This window comes from Equus przewalskii, chromosome 18, assembly GCF_037783145.1.
Source record: "Equus przewalskii isolate Varuska chromosome 18, EquPr2, whole genome shotgun sequence".
Lineage (NCBI taxonomy): Eukaryota > Metazoa > Chordata > Mammalia > Perissodactyla > Equidae > Equus > Equus przewalskii.
In genome coordinates, this window is record NC_091848.1 from 45718574 (window position 1) to 45739058 (window position 20485).

The window sequence follows — 20485 nt, forward strand, 5'->3', positions numbered from 1 at the left end:
GACATCTTAACAACATTGAGTCTTTAATCTATGAACAAAGTATATCTCTCCATTTATTTAGATCTTTGATTTGTTTCATGACTGTTTTATAGCTTTCCACATATCTTGTATATGTTACGTTAGATTTATATCTAAGTACTTCTCTTTTTTTGGTGCTATTATAGTGTTTTTTTTTAATTTCAGATTCCATTTATTCATTGCTAGTATATAGGAACAGAATTCATTTTTGTATGTTGACCTTGTATCTTGCAACTTGCTAAACTCACTTACTAGTTCTAAGAGGTTTTTTGTAGATTCTTTGGCATTTTCTACATAGACAACCATGTTTTCTGCCAATAACAGCAGTTTTATTTTTCTTTTCCTATATGTATGTCTTTTGTTTCTTTTTCTTGCCTTATTGCACTAGCTAGGACTTCCAGTGCAAGGTCTAGTAGGAGTAGTGAGAGAAGACATGCTTGCCTTGTTCCACATCTCACAGGGAAGATTCAGCCTCTCACCATCATTGTTGTATATTTTACTTTTATATATGCTGTAAGTACCCAATACCTTGTTATTGGGTTACTTTGTTTTATTGCTTTAAACAGTTACTTTTTGGTGTAATTAAAAATAAGCTGAAGATTATATTTTACCTTCATTTCTTTCATTTCTGATGCTCTTTATTTCTTTGTGTAGATCTAAGTTTTTAACCTATATCATATTTCTTCTGCCTGAAGAACTTCCTTTAACATTTCTTGTAGAGCAGGTCTGCTGGTATTGAATTCCCTTAGTTTTTGTTTGTCTGAGAAAGTCTTTATTTCTCCTCCACATTTGAAGGGTATTTTCACTAGATACAGAATTCTAGGTTGACAGTTTTTTCTTTTCTTTTTTTTTTCTTTTTTAGATTTTTTTAAAGATTGGCACCTGAGCTAACAACTGTTGCCAATCTTTTTTTTTTAGCTTTTTCTCCCCAAATCCCCCCAGAACATAGTTGTATATTTTAGTCGTGGGTCCTTCTAGTTGTGGCACGTGGGACGCCACCTCAGCATGGCCTGATGAACAGTGCCATGTCTGTGTCCAGGATCTGAACCAGTGAAACCCTGGACCGCCGAAGCAGAGATCGCGAACTTAACCACTTGGCCATGGGGCTGTCCCCAACAGTTTTTTCTTTCAACACTTTAAAGATGTCACTCAGTTCTTTCTTTGTGTGCCTGATTTCTGACAAGAAAGTTGCTGTAATTTTTATCTTTGTTACTTTATAGGTGTCTTAGTCTGCTCAGGCTGTGATAACAAAGTACCACAGAGTAGATGTCTTAAACAACAGAAATTAATTTTCTCACAGATCTGGAAGCTGGACATCCAGGATCAGGGAGCCAGCATGGTTGGTTTCTGGTGAGGGCTCTCTTCCTGGCTCATAGATGGCCACCTTCTCACCATCCTCCATGGCCTTTCCTCAGTGCATGCATACACAGAGCCCATGGGCATTCTGGTGTCTCTTCTTTTTTTTTTTTTAAAGATTTTATTTTTCATTTTTCTCCCCAAAGGCCCCCAGTACATAGTTGTATATTTTTAGTTGTAGGTCCTCCTAGTTGTGGCATGTGGGACACTGCCTCACCATAGCTTGATGAGTGGTGCCATGTCTGCACCCAGGGTCCAAACCAGTGAAACCCTGGGCTGCCGAAGCGGAGCTTGCGAACCTAACCACCCGGCCATGGGGCTGGGCCTGGTGTCTCTTCTTATAAGGGCACTAATCCCAGCCTTAGAACCTCATTTTACCTTAGTTACTTCCTTAGAGGTCCCATCCAAATACAGTCAAACTGGGCTTAAGTCTTCAACACATGAATCTGAGGGGGGACACAAACATTCAGTCCATAACGGTACGTAAGGTCGGTTTTTTTCTCCTGCTGCCTCCAAAATTTTTTCTGTCTTTGGTTTTCAGCAGTTTGAATGATATGTCTAGGTGTGGTTTGTTTGTTTGTTTGTTTGTTTGTCTGTCTTCCCTGCTTGGTGGTCTCTAAGTTTCTTAGGTATGTAGTTTTGTGTCTGTCGGTAATTTTGGAATATGTTTGCCCATTATTTCTTCAACTATTTCACCTTCTCCATTTGTTTTCTTATCCTGCTGGGACTCCAGTTATGTTTGTGTTACATAGTTTGATATTGTCCTATAGCTTTTGGGTGCTCTGTTGTGTTTTTCCCTCTTTTCTCTTTGCCTTTCCCTTTGGGTAATTTCTATTGCCCTAACTTCAAGTTATGTGATTCTTTCCTTGGATATGTCAAATCTAGCAACAAGCCCATTGAAGGCCCTCTTCATTTCTATTACCATGTGTTTTTGATTTCTAGCATTTTTATTTGACTCTTTAGTATAGTTTCTATATCTCTGCTAAAATTATCTATCTGATCTTGAATGATGAGTACCTTTTCCATTATAGCCTTTAGTATAATAAGTTATTTAAAATTCCCTGATAGTTCCAACATCTCTGTCATATGATTGCTTTATCTTTTCAGACTATGTTTATTACTTGTCTTTTGGTATGTCTTATACTTTTTTGTTGAAAGCCAGACATGTTGTCTAGAGAAATAGAAACTGAGATAAATGGACGTTTAAGGTGGAGATTTATGTTAATCTAGCCAGGAGTTGGGCTATGTTTGAAGTTTGTTGTTGCTATGGTTACTGTTGCTGAGGTTTGTTGTTGCTATGGGCACCATTGCCTTCAATTTCCTCTAGCAATTCTTTGTCTCCTCTTTTGGGTTCAGGTCTTCCCTTTTTGCTGTTCCTCAGAGAGAGTCTGTCTCTTGCAGCACTCCCAGCTGTACTCTTCTGTTATTACTGGAGGTTTGTTAGCATGCTGGTGGGGTGTAGACAACGGAGATCATTCTCTAACGTTCTGATTAAATCTCAGTCTTTGGAGTGCACTGTATTGGGACTCGGAAGAATTTCTGCTCCTACTCTAGGGGTAGAGCCTTTCCCTTCTCCTCTGTTCCCTTCTTTCCATGTTTACTGTCTCACTCTGTGACCTTAATGCCCTGCCCTCTCTGGAGTTGCTCCTCCACTTAGGTGAAATAGAGGGCTGGTCTGGGCAGAGTCCCCTTCCCCTGCTGCAGTGGCATTCCACTAGTGCCCTCGGGTGGCGCTGCTTGCAGATGAAGCCTTCTGTTTCCTAAGGGAGGATGGTCTAGGGGGATTTGACAGTGGCTGCTCCTCCTCTCCCCCAGCCAGAATCACGGTGGGAACTTTATCTGGGTTCTCCCTGATCCTCTCTGGGAGAGCCTGGTGGAGTTCCTAGGGCAAAAGCCCGCAAAAAGGTGTGGGAACCTCCCTAGGACTGTGTCCCTCGGGAGCTTCACCCTTCTCATGCTATCCCACACTTGGCCTCCAGCAATTGGCCAAAATTTCTAGTTTAATCATCTTCCTGGCTCATGTGGTATGTGATGGCTTCTGCTGCAGGTAACAAATGCTTGTCCATGTCTCCCAGAAGGTTCCTGTCTCTCCAGATTCGGGAATGACTTCAGTTCTCTGATTGGTTCATAAAAAGTCATTAATTTGCCATCTGTCCAGCTTTTTTCTTGCTGGAAGCAAACTGCTTATGCAGAACAAGAAGGATGAAAAATACATTACTGGCCAATAGGTTGTTTTGTTTCTTTCACTATACCAAGCCTAAATCTTTCCTTTTTAGGAAAAGTAAAATGTAACTTCAATCCACAACAACAGACAAAAAGATTCTGTCACATAGACTAGTTTCCATTTAGTAAATCAGCTATTTGTAGTTGTCTCAGTTGAGATAGACGCCTTTACAGACTGACTGTTTGAGCTTGCTTTGTGAGCAGCTTTAGATCTAAAATGCACTTGGCAGTTGTCTCCTCCTGCTTCTGAGCAAAAATGCTCTGCACAATGTGCTTCTCCATCTAGTTTATCCTGTGGTCTTACTCCTTTTGATGCATCATATTCTGCACAGGCAAGTCTTTTTTTCTTCTTCTCCTCCTCAAAACCCCCCAGGAGATAGTTGTATATTCTAATTGTGAGTGCCTCTGGTTGTGCTATGTGGGATGCCACCTCAGCATAGCCTCATGAGCGGTGCCATGTCCGTGCCCAGGATCTGAACTGGCGAAACCCCAGGCTGCGGAAGTGGAGCAGGCGAACTATACCACTCGGCCACAGGGCTGGCCCCCACACAGGCAATTCTTTACCTCCTTGTATCTTTATATAGCTCTTCCTACAAAGAAACCTCCAAGTAGTGTTATTCCTCTGGACATCAAAAAGATAATGACACTTCCAAACTAATGCCTGCTCTGACTTCTCCAGATCAGCTGCCTTCTGGATATGTTTGATGGAAGACTGCTTCACCTCTTCTAGTGGGGAATTTTTTGCTCATTAAGTTTATCAGCAAATTGCGCAACAAAGGTACCATATTTTCTAATTATGTAGATGAGCAACCGTACTGTTAATGTGGTAAAGAAGATCTCTAGGGTAATCACCTATATTTCTTTGGATAGAAAATTCAAGATAAGTTCTGTGACAACAGTTTTAGCATAAAGGAACTGAAAGAATTCCTCAGGGATAAGCCCCTGAAAATTTGTCCTACATATTCAGGGAGAAGTGGTTCAGAGTTAAGACGTGGCTGCCCTTTGTGAAAGATTCTTGTTGCCTGCAATTCCCCAGGACTTAGAAGAGCTCCATTCTTCAGAGAGGGGGCCATGGTAGTAACGGAAGGAAGTACTACCTGGGACAGGATGGTCAGTGATGGTCCAAGTGGTGGCTTAGTGTCCCCGTGATCCTGAAGGGTAGCCTCTCAGGTATAGCACTAAGATGGCCACTCACAGTTCTCACACAATGACCTTTTGAAAATAAAAATCTAAGCTCCTCTTAACATCCCATTGCTCTGTTTTTATTAAAAGCTTACTTTCCAGTAATAATAAAGATAATTGTATCATTAATAATGATAATTGTATCAAGCAATAACTTTTATGGCTGTATAAATATGTTTCTGGTTGATAGACAGCTGATGAAGTTTGGTTGAAAGGATAAATTGATCAGAGAAGACCAGGCAAGATTTGAAGTCTTCCATAATTGCTTAACAAGCACATGTGTTCATTTAACAAATATCTGTAGTGCATCTACTATGTACTAGGCATTGTTGTAGGTGTTAGAACAGAGCAGTGGAGAAGACAGACAACAGCCCTGCCCTCACAAAGCTTATATGCTAGTTGGGAAAACAGGCCATAAACAAGTTAACAACTACAGAGTAGGGAGGGAGAGGTGTAATGGGGACACAAGATGGGAAAGGTCTCTTTGAGGAGGAAGTATTTGAGCTGCTGGATGCTGAGGAGGCCTCTGTAAGGGCCACTAGGGGCATGTTAAATGTGAGATGCCTATTAAACATCCAAATGAACATGTCTGTAGGCAGCTGAATATATAAACCTGACGTCAAGATTATAGTAAGGAATCTGGAGTCAAAAACATTTCAATGTTTTTAATTGCTCTAGAAGTGAATAAAATCAACTTGGGAGATTGTCTGGATAGAGAAGAAATATGAGGGTCCAGGAACAAGTCCTCAGATATATGAATGATTACTCAGAGCATGAGGAGCTAGTGAAGTAGGAAGAGAACCAGGAGAAGGTTTTGTTGAGAAGTTAAGAGAAAAAACTGTTTCTGGAAGTGAGCAGGGTGGTTAACTGGGCTCAGTGCTGCTGAGGTCAGTTAAAAGGAGGGCAGACAGGTGACTCTGATTTGGCAACATGGAGATCATTCGTGATCAAGAGAGTTTGCAGTGGGTGCTGGGAAGGGGCCCCATTCCACTGAGTTGACGAGGGAATAAGCGGTGAGGAAATAGAGACCGGGAGTGTAATAGGGGTCACATGGGATCCGAAAAGGATTTTTTTTCTGTTGGTGATTGGTTTTATTTGGTTTTATTTTGTTTTTTAAAGATGGGAGATCCCAGCATATATTTGCATATTGATGAGAATCATCCAGTAGTGAGGGAGAAATTCATGATCTAAGAGAGCAGAGGCTATAAATTACAGAAGTGCGTAAGTGGGACTACGTTCCAGAGCACAGTGAAAGGGTGGCTTATAATGGACAGAAGCAGAGAGTTTGGGCATGGGGTCGACTGCCCTGTTCTCTTCCTAACTCTTGCTGTGATTCCTGGTCTTTCTCTCAAAGCAGTAGTTGTGGCTATAGATACACGTTCAGATGAGTCTTCATTTTTGCACGTCATTTGTTGAATAATTTAAATGAGAAAGATACGCTGATTTATCCCTTTTTAGCCTGAGTGACCTGTGCTCTGTGACACCCTAGCTGCCTAGATCCCCACTATAAGTGCCAACCCAAAGCAGACAGCAGCATTTCATGTAATCCTCCCAGCAAATCTTGGATGCAGGTGTTATTATAGACATGTTATATACCAGGAAATGGAAAATATGGTAATATTAATGAAACGCAACCAACTCTATTGCAGAATCCTTCATCACAGGAGGAGATACACATTTAAATTAAGTTGCTGTGTTAAAATACAAAATTTTGGCTCAGGCAGATCTCTAATTTATTAAATGTTTTTCTTTCTATTTTTCCATGGAAAAGTAGAATTTAAAAAAGTCTCTTTTCCCCCACAATCCATCCAAATATAGTTTTCCTTTGGAGCCTGCAACACCAGCTGTAGAGTTGTGATTCTGGGAAGATCGTTACCCCATAACTTAGGTGTGTGTGAACAGGGTTGGCTGTGCCTGCGGGCTTCTCCAGAGGCTCACGTCTGTGTCAGGTTCCTGTCTGCAAGGTGCAGTTGCTGCCTCGATGTGACGAGGACGTTTCGGTGGATGTGACAGTGGCCAGTTTCTGTTTTCCTTCCCATGTAACCCTCGGCTTGTTACTCATAAGAAAATTCTCGTAAATAATTTTTCTTTCTGGCCATTCACTTCAGCATGTCGGTGTCAGGAATAAAGAGTGTAATTTTGATTTAACACTTCAGAGAATATGGACATTTCGTTTTGAGGAGTTTGTACAGAAAACAGGTAGCCTGGGTTGGAAGATCAGAGCAGAGCTCCCTTCCATGTTAGAATGTTGTGGCGCTCGCTTTCTTATTTTTTTCTCACAGAAGGCTCCAGTGGTTAAGTAGCTTGTGAGAATCAGCCGATTCACCATAACCCTTTTCCTGAAGTGAAATTGTGGGAAATAAAGAAAAAGGAGCTTAAATTAAATGTGTTTGTGTTTATGCTACATGGATGACAACTGCTGTGACAGCAGGCTGAAGTCTTGGCTTTTGCTCTGCTGACTTTCCTAACAGGTGTCACTTGCTACCACTCATCGTTTTTAGTTTTTTCCTCTCACTTTTATTATAGCCTATTTTCACTAAAAAGAGAAAAAGAAATAGGAGAAATCCTGACATCTGTGTAGTAAAGCATTAAGTTTCTGTCGTCTTTCTCGGGCAGCCCTCATGGCTGCAGTTCTTTGAGCAGCTTGGGGCTGGATCTTCTCTGTGTAGCACGGGGAGGGTTAATGTGTCTCCCCCGCGAAGAGGGAGGACCATTTAATGATGATCAAGTGCTTCTAACTTTTGTCTGGACATATTGTTCATTACTTCAAAAAAACAGCTCAGTGTAAGAATATTCTTCTAGACTTTTAATGGAGTATGGAGTACCTTTAAATAGGGTTAGTTATATACAAATCTCTATGCATAATCTAAATGAAGGGGCAGTATTACTAGGTTTTCCATAATAATGAGGGAAGGATACTGATTGCTCTCCTAACTGGATGTTTTACTTTTTAGTAACTTGATGAGATGTAAAATCATTGCCGTGAACAATACTGAATAAATCTAGGAATGTGCATAGCCGTGATTCCGGTAGGACTCATGACCAACTTTCCCTGACCCTCTTGGCAGAATTGTCTGCTTTTTTTTAATGCTCTAGAGTTCTGTATAGTGGTTACATGTTCAAATTAAATTAATTAGCCAATTGTTGAAATGAAATTCATAGTTTTTTGGTCATGGCATTTTTACTTTACTTTTTTTTTCAGCTTTATTGAAGTATAATTGACAAAATTGTAAGATACTTAAAATGTACAACATGATAATTTGATATACGTATGCATTATAAAAGGATTCCCGCCATCGAGTTAATTAACACATCCATCACCTCACATATGTGAGAGCACACTTAAGCTCTCCTCTCTTAAGAAATTTCAATTTCAATTATGCAATATAGTTTTATCAACTATAGTCACCATGTTATACATTAGGTCCTCAGACCTTACACATCTTATAACTGAAAGTTTGTACCCTTTTTCCAGGCTCTCCCTATTTCCCCAACCCCTCAGCCACTGGCAACCACCATTCTATTCTGTTTCCGTGATTTCAAACTTTTTTCTTTTTAAGATTCCACATATAAGTGATACCACCAGTATTTGTTTTTGTCTCTGCTTATTTTGCTTAGCATAATGTCCTCAGGGTTCATCTATGTTGTGAAAAATGACAGGATTTCCTTCTTTTTTAAGGCTGAATAATATTCCATTGTATATTTATACCACATTTTCTTTATCCATCATCCATCAGTGGACACTTGGGTTGTTTCCATACCTTGGCAATTGTGAACAATGCTGCACTAAACGTGGGAGTACAGGTATCTCTTTGAGAGAGTAATTTTGTTTCCTATGGATATATACTCAGAAATGAAATAGCTGCATCATCCAGTAGTTCCATTTTTAATTTCTTGAGGAACCTCTGTACTGTTTCCAAAGGGGCTGTACCAGTTTACATTCCCACCAACAGTGCACAAGGGTTCCCTTTTCTCCACATCCTCGCCAGCATTTGTTATCTCTTATCTTTTTGATAATACACATCCTAACAGGTGTGAGGTGATAGCTCATTGTGCTTCCTGTGTAGCTGTACATTCAGGGCATCCGTGGGAGGAGGGACGTTCAAGAGCCTCCTGTGTCACCATTTTGGTCCCTCTTCAGCATTTTTACTTCTTTATTTTTTCCAGAAGGAACTAGAGAAGCAGAAGAGAATTAAGAGGAACCAGCAGCTGGAAGCAATAGCCAAAAAACATTATGAAAGAGTCTTACTAAGGAAAAAAGGTCTGGAGCCTTGGAAAAGGTTGAGAATGCAAAGCAAACAAAACATCCAGGTATAGTGTCACACTGTTACCCCCCACAATTAGAAAATGGACTTTTCAAATTGGATAAATACCCAACTGGGCTTTGAGGGTTGTTTGGTGACATAAAAGCCAGGAAGATAAGTGAATTGAGTGTTTGCATTTATTTGTTTTGGATAAGAGTTTAGATGAGGTCTTGTAAGGTAGAGAAAGACTTCTGTAATTGAATAGGTTGGAAAAAGCTAGAGTAAATTTTTGGTTCTGGACCTCCAAGGCAAGATGAATAGAGGCCTCTCTGAATTTTAGCAGTGTTTTATAAAGAGCAAAATAATTACCATAAGGTATATTAGTCAGGTTTCTGCTGCAATAAAGCTGTGTGACAAACAGCCTCCAAACGTCAGCGGCTTACAACTCAAGCATTCATTTCTCATGCACATGTCTGTGAGCCAGTTGTGGACTGGGTTCAGGTCTCTCCACAGCCTCTCTTTCTGGCTCCAGAAGTTATTCAGGGCATGCTTTTCACCTGGCAAATGTCTGAGGTACAAAGGCCAAACCCAGTTACGTAAATCCATTTGAAACCTCTGCTTGTATCATGTCCACTACCGTTCCATTGGCTAAAGCAAGTCATTGGGCCAAACCCAAGGTCATTGAGGGGAGAAGGAGGCTCCACAGGGAGGCATATGAAATCACATGCAAAGAGTATGGGTGTATAATCCTATTACCGGGAAGATAATCCACTCTACCACATAGAGATATATGAAATCAAAGACCATGGAAATTCACATTTATCCAGTGCGTAGAACAAGGCATTCAGCTAAATGATCAAGAAGCTCAAAATAGGTAAAATGTTATCTTAGAATTCTATTTAATAATAAATTCAGTAATGTGTACCAGTTATGACCACTCTTATTTACACATTTGGCCAGGTTAATACTGAAAAGTGAGACTAATATTTTTGGTTATGAAAACCAGGATTAAAGATGAACAGTAGTGCTTCATACCGTAAGAGTCCTGCTATTGAGTAATGCTACAGGTTATTCCTCTGTGAATGCGACTTAGGCTGCTTTTTTCCTCCCTAGCCAGTCTGTTCACCCTTCATTATCTTTGTTCTCTTCCTATTTTCACAGTTTCTTTTTTAAAGATTGGCACCTGAGCTAACAACTGTTGCTAATCTTTTTTTTTTTTTAGCTTTTTCTCCCCAATCCCCCCAGAACATAGTTGTATATTTTAGTTGTGGGTCCTTCTAGTTGTGGGATGTGGGACACCGCCTCAACATGGCCTAACGAGCAGTGCCATGTCCGCACCCAGGATCCGAACCCTGGGCCGCCAAAGCGGAATGTGCAGACTTAGCCACTCGGCCACAGGGCCAGCCCCTGTTTTCAGTTTCTTTCCTTCTTTTTATCTTCCCTAAATGCCCTTCTCTCTGTTTTTTCTCTTTCTCTGATTTTTTGTCCTCAGTCTCCTTACCAGTGGTTCTGGAACTATTGAGTATTCCAGACCAGCTGAAGGGGTTGATTTGTGCTGGTCAGGCCTGAGGGCAGGAAGATCCATCCTGTTTGGAGGCCTGGACCCTCTGTGGCCCAAGCCATTTGCTTTGGCTTTTTCCTAGTAATGAGATGGGAGGGCTGCCTCCTTAGTCCCCTGAGTAAATGAATCTGGAAATGAAATTTGAAATTTGCTTCTTATAGTATATTACCACTAAGACTGGTCATATCAGATATTTTGCTGTCCAAATGAGTGCTCCTAGTTTTATCTGGCTATTGTGCATTTTTTGTTTGTTTTTAATTATTAATACACAAAGGAAAGGCAGACAGGGAGTGGAAAGACTCACTCTCATATTCTTTATCAGCTCTTCTTTTTTAGTCCTTGTTTTTAACTGAGTAAAATCAAGAAAGGTATAAAATTTAGAAACAAAATAGAATCTGTGGGTGAATGACCAAAGTAAATTTTTAAAAATGTATTCATAACAATGCAAAAGTAGAAACAAGAATTTGAGCCCAAAATGACAATTATAGGCTTTAGATATAGAAAATCCCAGATAAAATAAAAACTGGAAGACACAGATCTGAAACCAGCATTTTTAAACTTTGCTACTCATAAAACCATCTGGAGATCTTGTAAAAATGCACATTCCTGGGCCCACCTCCAGGTATTCTCAGTAGGTCTGGGTTGGGCTGGGGTTGGGGGAATGGATTGCAGGGAATCTGTATTTTTTAAAAGTAGCCCAGGGGATTCTGGCACAATTAGTCAGAGCACCACATTTTGAGAATCACCTCTCTAGTTCATAACAAGTGTATTAGTTTCCTATTGCTGTTATAATACCATATAATATAAAATTACCACAAACTTAGTGGCTTAAAACAACTTAAATTTATTGTCTTAAAATTCTGGAGGTCAGAAGTCCAAGATCAGACTTGCTGGGCTAGGGTCAGAGTGTCAGCAGGGCAAGTTCCTGCTGATGGTTCCAAGGGGAGACTCTGTTTCCTTGCCTTTTTCAGCTTCTAGTGGCTGCCTGCATTCCGTCGCTCACAGCCCCTTCCTCGAATCACTGCCCGTCTCTTGCTTTCATCATCACGTATCATACTGATGCTGATCCTCCTGCACCCTTCTGAGAAGGACCCTCGTGACTACATTTAGTGCTCTCCCATATGATCCAGACAATCTCCCCCCATTTTAGGATTCTTCACTTAATCACATTTACAGAAACCCTTTTACCATGTAAGGTAACATATTTACAGGTTCCAGGGATTAAGACATGACCATCCCGGAGGGGCAACTATTCAGCCAGCACAACAAGATAATAGAATTTTTAGGGGCCAGCCTTGGTGACCTAGGGGTTAAGTTCAGTGCGCTCCACTTCGGCCGCCTGGGTTTGGTTCCCAGGCGTGCGCGGACCTACACTGCTCTGCTAGCAGGCTGCTGTGCTGGCAACCCACATACTGAAAAACAGAGGAAGATTTGCAGGGATGTTGGCTTAGGGCAAATCTTCCTCAGTAAAAAGAAGATAATAGAATTTTAGAACATTAGCACTCCTCTCCATCTCTTTCAATTTGTAGATAAGGGAACTGAGCCCTAGAGAGGAGAAGTGACTTACTTAAGGTCACACAGCACATTGGTTACAAAGCTGGAATGGAGCTCAACACTCCCTTCCTCCAAGAATCCTGCCCAGTTCTGGCATGCCCTTTGAGCTGTGTAGGAATCAGAGGTGCATGTAGATGCCAACCACCAGTTGAAAGTAAAAAATAAAAAGTAAAAGGAAGAATTCTGGAGAAGATAGCGTCTTCACCCATCAGAGTTGGCTTCCAGGAAGGGATTAAAAAAATTAAGAAAGAAGAGTCCAGTTAAACAATTCCTGGCTTGTTTATAACTTTTTTTTCAGAAGAGTTACTTAGCATTTTCCCTTAAATTCATTCCCTTAAACTCACATGTGCTGTATGCCCTTTATTCCAACAACCATTTTTAGAACCTCTACGGGACCTTCTGAGAATCTTTCTTTTTCTTCCTGGTTCTGTTTTCCCGGAGGATGGAGAGCAGGGAGGGCAGGAGGCTGCGTGCTCCTGGCTCCCTTTGCCTTTCGGCTCCCAGTTTGGGGTGGGGTGAGTCAGGACAGGCAGCAGTCTAGGTGCCACAGAGATGTCTTGTGATGGTCATTTTGGCCAATAAATATGACTGCCAAGAGATTCTCTTGGATCATTCATATTCACAGTGCTGGGGGACAAAGCTTAGAAAAATGTGTAATTGTCTGGAGAAGACTAAGAGAGAAGAGTTTTTCCTTCCTACCTCTTAAAAGAATATAATATTTATTTTTTTTTTAATCTGTAAACTCTGAGTTGTGTGTTTATTTTGATAGAATGATGCTCTGAGCCTATTAAATTGGTAAGACATTAAATTATTCATTGTGCTGTTTTCAAATGGTTTTGTGGTTTATTGATAATTTCTAAATTTCGGTGCTGGTGACAGCTCATTCTACAAAGCTAATTGAACGTATTGGCATTTCCTCAATTAGAAAGTGTTTAAGTACATGATAGAGCTTTGTTATGGAATTGCTGTCCAAGCTCTACGAGAACAAACCGAGAGTGTTGCCAGCCACCCACTTCAAAACTTGGTGCAAGTGAAATAATGGCTTTGGAGGCTGTTTATTCCATTTCCCTAATAACCAGCCAGTCACTGTGGTCCTCAGGGAGTCAGCATTGAAAGGCTGTGCGTGTGAATCTAAAACCCCCATATAATAGGGTCAGTAGTCAAAGCTTTTAGGACATGGGCTGAATGTCCTTAAGATCATTCTCTCTAGTAGCTAAAGTGATGTGCGTTTCCTTAAATGATTTAAGATATAAGGAATAACTTCCTTTTCTCATTTGAAAAACTGTGCAGATGGCTGAAGAACATCACTCTTTGGCCCTGCAGAGGAAATGCCTGCTCACCTGGCTCCAGTGTAGTCGGGAAAGCCTGGCTAGGAAGACGGCCCAGGCTGATCAGTTTTATTCCCAGACATTGCTCAGGAGAGTCATCCGGAGCTGGCTACAGGTGAGGCCACAGGGAAGGGAGCCTTAAATACACGTCTCTGCTCAATCCTCCGTAAGAAAATTAGATGCACTCTAGAATGTCCATAGCCATTATGTTTTTCCAAGAACAATATAGAATAGTCAATCCAATTCATTGCTTCAAAATGAATGTGAAAATGTCAAATCGATTTTTTGTTAGTATAAAATCTTAAGCACGTTTCTTTTCACACAGAAAGTGTTCATCTCTATAAACTGTAATGTATCATTACATCAGCTTTTGTTTGTTTGTTTTGAGGAAGATTAGCCCTGAGCTAACATCTGCCCCCAATCCTCTGGACTTACAGAGGGTTGTTTTTCCTCTGTAGTGTAAAAACCGACCACGTTACCTTTTTCTCTTTATGCCTCCAGGGTCCTTGCTTCCTCTGTTTTGTGTTTGAGTCGATTCTCTCTCTTTTGTATGGTTTATCTGCTCTAATTCTTTGTCTGTCATATTATTTGTCTCACTTATTTTCCTGTCCTCACCCCCAGTACGTGTCTGATCTGGAGGAAGAAGTACGAAAACTGTGTGTACGTTTTCTTCAGAAGAAGATTTTCGGGGCCTGGTGTCAGCTGGTCAGGGAGGCCGGGCTGGAAGCAGAGAGCAAGCACCAAGTGGCAGTGGAGCACAGTGACAGGTGAGGTTTTGATCTCTAAGGAGACGCGCTCACCAACTGCACAACTGCTCTGCAGTGTATTCTGTGCCTGGAATGTGTCTGGGAAGAGACGCAGTGGAGGCTGGAAGAGCCGGCACTCGGGGACACCAGGCAGGGCTGGGGGTCTCGGCTCGCCCACTGACCGAGGGGTGAAGGCGAGCTGGTAAACCCCCTGGAATCCAGCGTGGCCATCCGTCAAATGAGGAGGAGGAGGAGGCTCCCTCTCTGCCTCACAGGGACTGGCAAGGGAATAAAGCGATGCGAAATAGATGACTCACACCTAAGCAAATGTACTGTATTCTTTGTCATATAGGTTTATCTTTTAAGTTCAGCTTTTTTAACATTTATTGTGAAATACAACACAAATTTAGACAAGTCCTTAAATCATACAAATACAGCTTAATGAATTACTCTACAGTGGACACCTATGTCACCACCACTGAGGTCAAGAAGTGGGACATGGCTGGCCCCCAGAAGTCCCCATGGGCTCCTTCCCAATCACAAGCCCTGCCCTCGCCCCCAAGGTCAGGGCTTGCCTGGCTTCTATGATGAACATTCTAGCGTTTCTTTTTACTTTCACCTCCTAAGCCTGCAGCCTTCAAGGCTATGCTTTAGTTTTGCCTGGTTTGGAACTTTATGTAGTGGAATCATACTGTATGCCATATTAATATTTGCAATACAGTGATGTCTTATTTAATCCAGCGTCCTTGGGGAATAAGGTATTCCAAAGAAGTTTTTTTTTTACTGTTTTCTAATTTTAAGCATTTTGGATAGAAATGTTCAAAGTTTCATCATGCACTTCCCTTTGAGAGTAAACGCATGATCTGTCCTTTCTGGTGATGGGGTGTCATCCCTTATGAGCACAATGTAGTGAGCATATACCTCCACGTTCTGAGCTTGAAGACTGCTGTGCAGGTGGAGAAGTGTCCCTTTTCTCACCACACGCGGATTCATTTGTGGTTGCTTTCATTTGTGTGTATCTGCATCTGTGTGTCTTTGTTTTTTATAAAAAGTGTTCCTATTTTGTTGCCAGTAGGGTGCCCACCTCCAGCAAAACCTGCTCATCCTTATTTAATTTACAGGTAATGAAATCCGTGGGCCAGGAAAACAGAAGCAAGTTGATTGTAATTTTGTATAAAATAAAATAAGTAGGCCATGAGTGAGGGGCTTGAGAGGAGTTGCCTTTGAATAAATGCTTGTGCTTTGAAGTTAGGACTCAGTATCTGTGTGACCTGGACACAGAACTTAACCTTTCTAAGCTTCCCCTCCCTCTTTTGTAAAATGAGGATAACAGAACCTGTCTTAGGGGCTTGTCAGGAAGACTAACAAGGTAAAATAGTACCTCACTTAATGCACTGCCTGGCCCAAAACAATAGCTATTTTTGGTTTACTAAATGTATTATTAAACATCCGTTTTGTCTGCCTTGGTTTTTGTTTCTCAGCTGCCACACACAGCCTGAGAGATTGATGGGGGCAGCTGCCTGATGTGGCAGAGGGCAGTCAGAAAGGGCTTTCACACCACCGTCTCGTCTGAGTGTAGCGTAAGCCAGAGGGGAGGGGGCACAGGTCAGGATCTCCATTTTCAGGCAAGGAAACTGAAGCTGCAAGCGGGTGGGTGAATTGCTCAAGGTAGACAAATAACCTTTGGTGGAGCCTGGACTCCCAATCAGATTTTCTGACTCCAGACCATTCTCTTCTTGCTTCATCAGTCATCTTCTCCATTTTTCTAATTCAGGCTCATTTGTAAACTACAAAATACAACGCAGTTACGTGCCACGTAACATTTCAGTCAACAACGGACCGCATATACGATGGTGGTCCCATAAGATTTGTACCATATAGCCTAGGTGTGTAGTAGTCTGTACCATCTAGGTTTGTGTAAGTAGACTCTATGATATTTGCACAACAATGAAACTGCCTAACGACACATTTCTCAGAACGTATCCCGGTCGTTAAGTGAAGCATGACTATAGTAAGACAGTGGTCCTATTCAGGGTTTGAAGTTAAAAAATCAGTACAGGAATCCATGCATTCAGCAAGAAATAAATTCTCAGCTAATGTCTACTGGATGTAAAAGCATCACCGTGACTTCATCCCTTCCCACTCTGCTCCTTGCTCACATGTTGCAGCCCCACCTCCTCCCCCAGTGCTCCTGAAACAAAGCTCACGTCTGCTTCAGAGCTTCCCATCACCTAGGGCTTCTCATCATTGAGGTCTCTGCTCAGATGCACCTCCCTGACCACCCACCTCCATCCCTGTCCATCCATTCCCCTGCCCAGTGTTCTCCTAGCACTGAGGACTCTGAAATTACCTAATTTATTGTTTACATGTTCATCGTCTGTACCTCCCAACAGAGTGGAAGCGCCACATCTTGCTCATCAGTACCGTGTTCTCAGTGCGTGACAGTGCCTCGTATATGGGCGCACAGTAGATATTTTGGTCAAGAATGCATGGATGGATTCTATTGCAGGAGTGACACTATTATTTAAAGTCATGGGTCTTTTAAAAGGAACTATAACATTTAAAACTTGACATTCAAATTTCTTATTCAATGTTATATGAATGAAAGAACATCGTGTAGAAAAGCTGTGGATGAAAGAGAAGGAAGGAGAGACATCTATTAGGTCTTGCACCTGATCTTTAAATTGCAATAACACTGAGAAGGGTGATTCCTAATAACAACATGAGGTTTAATTTTATATATCTGTATCACTTGTAGATACAATCTATAATTTTATAAATCTGATATTTTATACACGGTGACACTAAGAGACGTCAACCAGACCTGAGTCTCTCATTATCAGTAGTTATTTTGTTGTTCTGCAGATAGAGCTCAGCTGTGCTCTTGTCCAGTTCTTCTCAGCTGACCCAGTACTACTTGCATGAGATTCTGCCTCAGTCCCGTAGTTCTTCACCATTGTGGAGTCACAGACTTCTCTGAGGCAGTAATGAAAGTCACCGAGCTGCACCCCAGAAAATGCACATATGCATATCACACACAACTTTATGCAAAATGTCAAGGAGTTTGTGGACCTCAGGCAAAGAAGGCTTACCTTGGTGACTTAAATTACACTTAGGACACAATACATCTACATATAATTTGTCAAGAAATACTTGCCAAGCATAAAAAATACCTAATAACATGGTATTGGCTCTCATAATTCAGTAGAAAACATAACAAAGTAGATACATACACACATACATACAATAAATAAGCGCCAAACCAGTAATTGTGACCATGTGCTTCAAGAGTTCAGAGGCAGGAAAGACAAAGATGCTCTAGGAAGATTTCCCCCCAGGGGACAGAGCATTTCAGTTCGGGGGAACAGCAGGAGCTGAAATGTGGAAGTCAGGAAATGTAGCAGTGTAGCCAGGAGGAAGATGGGAATGGCAGGTCAGGGGGGAGCTAGGGTCCCGGCCTGGGAGTGCACCATAGAGCCGAGGACAGGAAGCTGTAAAGGGTGGGCCGGATGGATGAAAGAAAGCAAAGGAAGAAGCTCCACTCCTTGAAGCCTTTCTGTTTGTTTTTAACTTAACCTCCACCAACAAAAATCATTATCGGAAATATCCAACAGCCATCAGCCATAAAGTTAATGGGGACTCGGATGCATTCTAGGGCTTCATTAGAAGGTCAAGACGCCACAATAAATCTGATCTGTGCCTCTAGTTGTGAAAATATAAACTTAGCTATTCTGCACTTTCAACATAACTCTGCTTATAATTCCTTACACATGCCATGCTATTTGTCTCTTTGCCTTTACTCAAGATGTGCCCTCTTCTAGGAAAGACTTTTATTTGCCTGACAACCATTCATTTCAGACCTCATCTCTTTCAAAAACTTCTGATGCTTCTCATCACCAGATGGGGCCATAGCCTGTGCTCATCAGTGCTGCTGTAGCCCCCACTGTATCGAAGTGATTGCTCACCAGGTTAACTCCCTCCGTGGGAGGCTGCCTGGCTTACCTTTACATCCCTAGTGCTTAGCTGTGGTTGTGCTATCTCGGAGGCCACTGCATGCCTCCCCATGACAACAGACACCTCAGATTCCGCCTGTGACCCTCCAGAACCATGATTCCAAACTCGACGTTCGGGTATTTTTTTCTCAACTAAAATTCAAGACCATTGTTGTTTGTTGCTGGAGGTGAGGTCACCAGTGGGCTTTTGAAACAACATACATCTAAGTGCCAGGTCCTCAATGCCTGTAACTGGCGCGTGCTGCACCTGCTGTTCTGGAATCTTTGCCCTGAAGGCTTTGCTGCTGGAGCCATTGCTCCGTAGGTCCCATGTTGGGCACAAGGTGCAGGCTGCGATCAGGTCACCTGAGGAGTGTGTCATGGCCTGCTTCTCAGAGGCCATGGTACCCTGCTTAAATGTCCCCTTCTCGCTGGGGCGGGGGGGGCGGGGGGTGTGTATTCCCTGACCCCAAGGGAAAATGAAGGTAACCTATTAGTCACTCCATCCTCTTGTTGCTTTATTTTCTTCACGGCATTTCTCACCGTCTGAATCCTTATTGTGATTTCCATACCTTTTATATGACATTTTATTCACACAAGGATTATTCTTGTAAAGTTTCTAATATACTTCAGACGGAAAGTCAACTTCTTAGTATTTCACTTTTTTCCTTTTTATTCTTAAAGGAGGATTCTCTGGCTCACATTTCAGACGTGGAAGAAGTTTGCAAAATTTATGAAGGAGGAAAGAGTAAAAGAAGAAAGACGTGAGCAACTCCGGAGGAAGGTCGCTGAAATCCTTCCAGACTTCCAGGTGCTCGCCCCACCGTGACTCAGTCGTACCAGCAGACACTGGCCTTTGTGAAAGAGGAGTCCTGGGTGCAGTCAGCATGGCCCAGTGCAGTGTCTACAGTGGGGCTCTCGATTGGTCCATCCTATGTGTGTCACCTCCACCCACCTTAGGTGCACATCCCTGGTTCATGTTCTGTCAGATACTTCTCAGATCAAAGGAATTATTCAGGGAATTTGTACTTCCTTCTTTGATTTCTCTTGGATTGCTAATCAGTTCACTCAATCATTTATCACAGCAGGATCATCAGGAGGAACAGTCTAGAGCTCTGCTGTTCCAATGTATCTTAGGTATTTTTAGCCTTGTAAACTTTAAGAAAGACAAGTGTTTACTTGCCTGAGCCTGTAAAGGAAAATGTGTCCTTGCAGCTTAATGTACATTGTTGACAAATGTAACTTTAATAGAAATCAAAAGTAGTCACTACTTAGAAAAGGAGTCCTAAGTGGTCAGTCTTCTAGAACCTTAGCATCAGCAACAGGCATTCTGCCAGACCCCGCCCTGTGCCCGCTCCCAACGGAAGGCCGTGTATCAAAAGCTAAGTACGCAGCTGCTGGAGGGCGGCATGGCCTGAGTGCAGAGACACTGGGGCAGCAGACAGACAGTCCTCCCCAGTGCACCTCGACAGGCGTGAGGGGATTCCAGAAGCTAAGGACCCTGCCAAAAGCAGTCCAGCAGTTCGTTAGAATGTCTGCGCATGCTCCCAATCGCAGCTTCCAAATGACAGACTCGACCTGTCTTCTGGTCCTCAGCTCAGTTTGATCTACACATTGAGATACCATCCAGAATTCAAAGAATACTTGAATCTTTAAGGTGTTAAAGACTGACAGAATGCTCCCTTCTGTGAATTGGCTCAGAGAATTAGCTGCTAGGAAAAAAAAATTTCAGTACAAAATACATGTTTATTACAAATTCAGGCAGTCGATGAGTGTGCGCCCAGTAAAACGAGGAAGGCCCTTGCGGCCCTGAGGTAACTGCTATTATCTGGTAAGTTGAGCATTTGAGTTGGTAAAATAAAATTCTGTGTGGTGTTCAGTAAAGCCTGTTATTGTCTCTTACTTCCAAGAAGGGATATCCAGCTACAGCGCCTGCAAAACGACTTACATCCTTCTTCTACGGAAGATGTGTGATGATTTACTCAGCTGACAACACACCCTGAATTGAACTTCACTTCTTCTACAATGTTCCTATCCCCACACATCTTCTCCTTTAATATGATTATACAGTTGTCATCTAAAAACTCTTTTCAAGATTAACGGCCACTGAAGAAAACAGGACTAAAAAGAATTCATACTTCATCTTTTTCCATTTAATCACTCTCTACTTATACTTAACTGTAATACAGTTGCAGAATATTGGCTGATATTAGCACCCAGGACTCAAATACCAATTTTATTTCAACGCCAAGCCTGTAGGTAAGGAAGGGTGAATCCCTCA

The 20485-nt window shown here is 41.9% G+C and overlaps 1 protein-coding gene and 1 pseudogene across 5 annotated transcripts in view; one reads left to right on the forward strand and one right to left on the reverse strand.

Moving 5' to 3' along the window:
- The window catches only part of CCDC191 (coiled-coil domain containing 191), a 69140-nt gene extending 49052 nt beyond the window's left edge, over positions 1 to 20088 (forward strand). For all 5 annotated transcript variants that reach the window (XM_008523203.2, XM_070582662.1, XM_008523211.2 and 2 more), the window contains 4 exons: positions 8947 to 9090; positions 13429 to 13581; positions 14088 to 14233; positions 18889 to 20088. In XM_008523203.2, coding sequence (XP_008521425.2) covers positions 8947 to 9090; positions 13429 to 13581; positions 14088 to 14233; positions 18889 to 19033 — 588 coding nt within the window. In that variant the 3' untranslated portion in view covers positions 19034 to 20088. The remainder of the gene's footprint in view (positions 1 to 8946; positions 9091 to 13428; positions 13582 to 14087; positions 14234 to 18888) is intronic.
- Positions 3089 to 8759, reverse strand: LOC139077064 (ATP synthase F(0) complex subunit B1, mitochondrial pseudogene; annotated as a pseudogene).
- Positions 20089 to 20485: the final 397 nt, after the last annotated feature.